Source organism: Leuciscus leuciscus, assembly GCF_965113295.1.
Source record: "Leuciscus leuciscus genome assembly, chromosome: 3".
Classification (NCBI taxonomy): Eukaryota; Metazoa; Chordata; class Actinopteri; order Cypriniformes; family Leuciscidae; genus Leuciscus; species Leuciscus leuciscus.
Genome location: NC_138727.1, coordinates 22,477,176 through 22,481,020, shown reverse-complemented (window position 1 = coordinate 22,481,020; position 3,845 = coordinate 22,477,176). Strand labels below are relative to the sequence as shown.

The 3,845-nt window shown below is 37.9% G+C and overlaps 1 protein-coding gene across 1 annotated transcript; it reads right to left on the bottom strand.

Moving 5' to 3' along the window:
- Positions 1 to 1,216: 1,216 nt before the first annotated feature.
- Positions 1,217 to 3,567, bottom strand: LOC309494094 (uncharacterized protein). The gene is made up of 5 exons (XM_082163304.1): positions 3,152 to 3,567; positions 3,020 to 3,067; positions 2,675 to 2,938; positions 2,492 to 2,581; positions 1,217 to 2,413 (listed from the first exon to the last, which is right to left on the bottom strand). The coding sequence occupies exons 1-5, from the start codon at positions 3,237 to 3,239 to the stop codon at positions 1,869 to 1,871; spliced, it is 1,035 nt and encodes a 344-aa protein (XP_082019430.1). The 5' UTR covers positions 3,240 to 3,567; the 3' UTR covers positions 1,217 to 1,868.
- Between the last annotated feature and the right edge of the window lie 278 nt (positions 3,568 to 3,845).

The window sequence follows — 3,845 nt, the reverse complement described above, 5'->3', positions numbered from 1 at the left end:
CGTCTCTCCTCCCTGTGTCATGGCGCAAACATAGTTAGCCACATGTTTATCATTCTGATACCTAGTCTCAAAGTCATAATATATGTATTTCTCGATACATAGTTCAGGTTTTAGAGGCTGTATGTAGCACTCATGAACACCTTCACTTACCAAAACCTCATCACAATGCATGCACCTGCCAGATTTACACTTGTGGGGTTTTCCACCTGACGACCTATAAAGGGTGTGACATTTTGAGCAGAATTTGATCGTGTCACATTGCGATTTTTCATTAGATGTGCCCTCTTGTTTATGTGTTTTGTAGCAGAAGATGTTTTTACAGAATCTGAGACAGTCTGGACACTGTCTGCTTTTGGTTGGTTGTGTTCGACACTCGTTTGTCATGCATATTTTACAAACAAACTTGCAATTGTGTGTTCTCCTATCGCTATATCCTTTAAAACAGTATGGACAGACGTATGGAGATCCAAGAAAACCCTTCAAATTTTTTATTAGATGGAAATGTCCTTCGTGATTAAATAGATGTACGGTCTTTGGGTGAATTTCGTCTGTGTTTTTGTAAACCTGTATCTTTCCTGAACAGTCTCTGTGAAAAACTACAATTTTTACTCCTAATTCTCTTTCGAAAATGTTTAGATCATGAAATCCTATTTTATCATGCGTTGTAAAGCCGCATTGTGTGTGGATTTGAGTCGCTGGTGTTTGCAACTCTTGATCGGTGAATGTTGGGTTAAAAAAATATGCCAGGCAGTAGCTCAAACACATTTCATTGCCGATGTTTACAGGACTAAATAAGTGCATTTTATTCCGACTAATACTCTCACTAATTGCAAGGTCTGTGATTTTCCTACGACCACCTGCAGATTTATCTCTCACAATTGAGATTTGTAATGTCAAAGTCGAATCTGTCGATACGTCACGGTTGCTTTGAGCGGCTTGTTCTATCTGACTTATGAAAACTGATGCGTCGTGGTTGCTCTCAGGTGTTAAAACAGCATTTACAGAAGTTGCAAGCGAATCTCCAGCTAGTGATATGTTCATATACCCTGTTCGTCCTGCAAACTGTTGAGAGAAATCCACAACCTCATTCAAGATATTTTGCAAACGCAAATTGTACTCTGCAAAATCACAAGCCTCTATTCCACGGAGATCTAACGGTCTGTGTAACTGGACGCCATTGAAACGCGGTCTTGGTGTTATTGTAAAATCAGCCACGCGCCCACCTTCGGTCATTAATCTGTCTATTTCCTCCTGACTTAGTTCCGTACGCCCCATATTCGTTTGAGCTGATCCATCACCACCTGTCTGTATGGTCTCATCTTCATCATCCACGAACGGATCTAACCAGGATCGCTGTTCAACTAAGATATTATTTAATCTCTCTCTATCGGAGAGGTCTGTAGTATTTAGTGCTTGTAGCTGGTCCCGTATTAAAGAGTTGAGTCTGTCGTTATTTTCAGTAGTTGTACGTCTGACTCTTGTGCGAGCTACATTTTCATTTTCAGATTCGGGATGTGCTCTTTTTGAAAGCATTTTGGTATTTTTTATTTTAAAATTGTGTGAAGCAGAAGCGTAAAATAGAAGCTGCTAGCATAACATAGATCACAATGTTGTTAATATGTATACATTATAAAAGTAGGCTATCAGTAAAACAAAATCACGCGCACATAGCCTATAAAAGTATCACTCAAATGAATTAAATGAATAAATGAATTAAATGAATAAATGAATAAAAAACAACAATAACAGTCCCAAATGAATAAAAAAATAATAATAAAAAAACGACAGAGAAAATCATTTAAAACTAAACACAGATGTATATAATGGAATATAAAATCTCACACATGGTAATATTTGTAAAAAAAAAACTATCTTCTTGGATTTTGTGAATTGATCCAATTCCGTTGAATAATGTTCAATCTTTCAGAAATCAGAGATAAAACAGTTGTACGTAATGAATCATCATTCCTCACCTCTGTCAGCTCTTGTTGGAGTGAAAACACATCGTTGCTTAATTGTCTGATTTCGTCCGATGTTTGATCGTGACATCTCCCAAAAAACTCCACAGCGTTTCTTAATTCATTCGAATGGTGAGTTTGCTGATCTGAGATTCTGTGGAGTAGCGCTATAACTTCTCTTTGTGACTCGGAAACGATCTTCTCCGTTTGATGATATGATAGTGGCGATGAAGCTATTTCCAAAACACGTTGAAAGTTTCTGTTGGCTAAGCGTAAAGTGGCATAACTCAGTCCTTGAAGCTCTCCAACGTTGAATACTGGTGTGAAGGCTCGTTCATCACCTCCGTCATCATCATCACTGTTCTCTGTTGTCTCCCGTTCAGAATTGATGGTGTTCAGAACGGCATCTTCGGATTCGAAAAATATGTCTGCGTCTCTTTCGTCTGAGATTTCTTCTAGAGAAAAAAACAATCAAACATGTATTATACGGCTTATTTAATATAGATAAAATATAATGACCCATGAAATCTTACCGTCTTCCGAAAAAATCGGACTCTCGTGAGAATAATACTCAAATCGTTTTTTGCTTCCAGTTGTTGATGAAACAGATTCAGTGTTTTCTTCTAAAAAAAAAAAAAAAACATATTTTTTTAAATAAAAAATCAACGAATAAAATATTAGGCCTATGATTAGACAAAAATAGTTTTTCCTCTTACCGTTGTCCGGATAGATGAATTCTTCTCCATAAATTTCCCGAAGACGCTTCACTCCTCTGTTTATCAAACGGGGAGGAGATTTCTCTTTGGCTGCTGGTGAAACTTGTTCGATGCTCTCTGCCTCTCTGGAGGCTTGAGATCTTGGTGTCGTGTTTGGCGTAAGGTCTTCGTAAATCTGATTGGACGGGCTTGAAACATCAACCATTGGACGTGATGATGGGTCCGGATGGGTGGTGCTATGAGTCGGAATGACCCCTGTGAATTCTGTTGAAATAATGAGTTGTTTTTTCTTTAAATTATATAGTAATTAGAAAATATTAAAAAAGACGTAACAAAACACCATGCCTTGTAAAAAGTCATCCGGCGATACTCCTTCTGGAAATGATGCATCATCTGGGAATAAAAGCATTTATTGAAATATCTTTTCAATATTGTGGGATATAATGTATAATGTATAATTTATGATGAAAAACTCACATATTTCGTTTAAAATCCCAGCTAGTTCAGCATCAAAATATTGGTCCGGTATAGCTGCTTCTTCTGTTCCCTGATAATCTGCAGACATGATGAAGCTAGGATTCACGATTCGACGGTCAGTCTCCTTCAATGGTTTGGTGCGTGAATGAATGAATTAGTTTGCTTCCTTTTAAAGATTGTACGAGGGATTTGAAAAACACATTTCTCCCGCTTATTTTTTTCAAAGAAAACAACCCTTTTTTCACAAGCGTGAAGTCTTCGTCGTGATTTCTACAACTAGAACAACATATGGTCGTTTTGTTTACATGTCCGGATAATCTTTCCCGGATACAGCCTGTAATAAAAACTAATTCTCGCTCGACAAAGCATAAAACAGCTTGATATCAGCGCAACTGCAGACCTGATGGATCCGACCGTTTGTGTGTGTGTGTGTGTGCGTGCGTGTGTGTGTGTGTGTGTGTGTGTGTTGTATAACCTTTAAAACATAGAATAACTTTGTGACAATTAGACATTTCATATGAATGTTCAAAGTGATTAACAAATAGCATTTCACTGTAAGTTTGCGCTCCTTTTTAAACATCTCATGTGACTGTGACGCTGTGGGAGGGGAATTCCCGTGAGTGATGTCATTTTTTACACACACCCTTAAATCGAGATTGACCTCTCAGCTTTGAGAGGGGGTGTGTTAGGGGGT

What these genes read in the sequence shown, in the direction of transcription:
- LOC309494094 (XM_082163304.1), bottom strand. Translation starts at nt 3,239, where the DNA reads ATGTCTGCAGATTATCAGGGAACAGAAGAAGCAGCTATACCGGACCAA. An exon ending in GCCGGATGACTTTTTACAAG is followed by an intron (nt 2,939 to 3,019) that starts GCATGGTGTTTT and finishes TTATTTCAACAG; the next exon opens with AATTCACAGGGGTCATTCCG. An exon ending in ATTCATCTATCCGGACAACG is followed by an intron (nt 2,582 to 2,674) that starts GTAAGAGGAAAA and finishes TTTTTTTTTTAG; the next exon opens with AAGAAAACACTGAATCTGTT.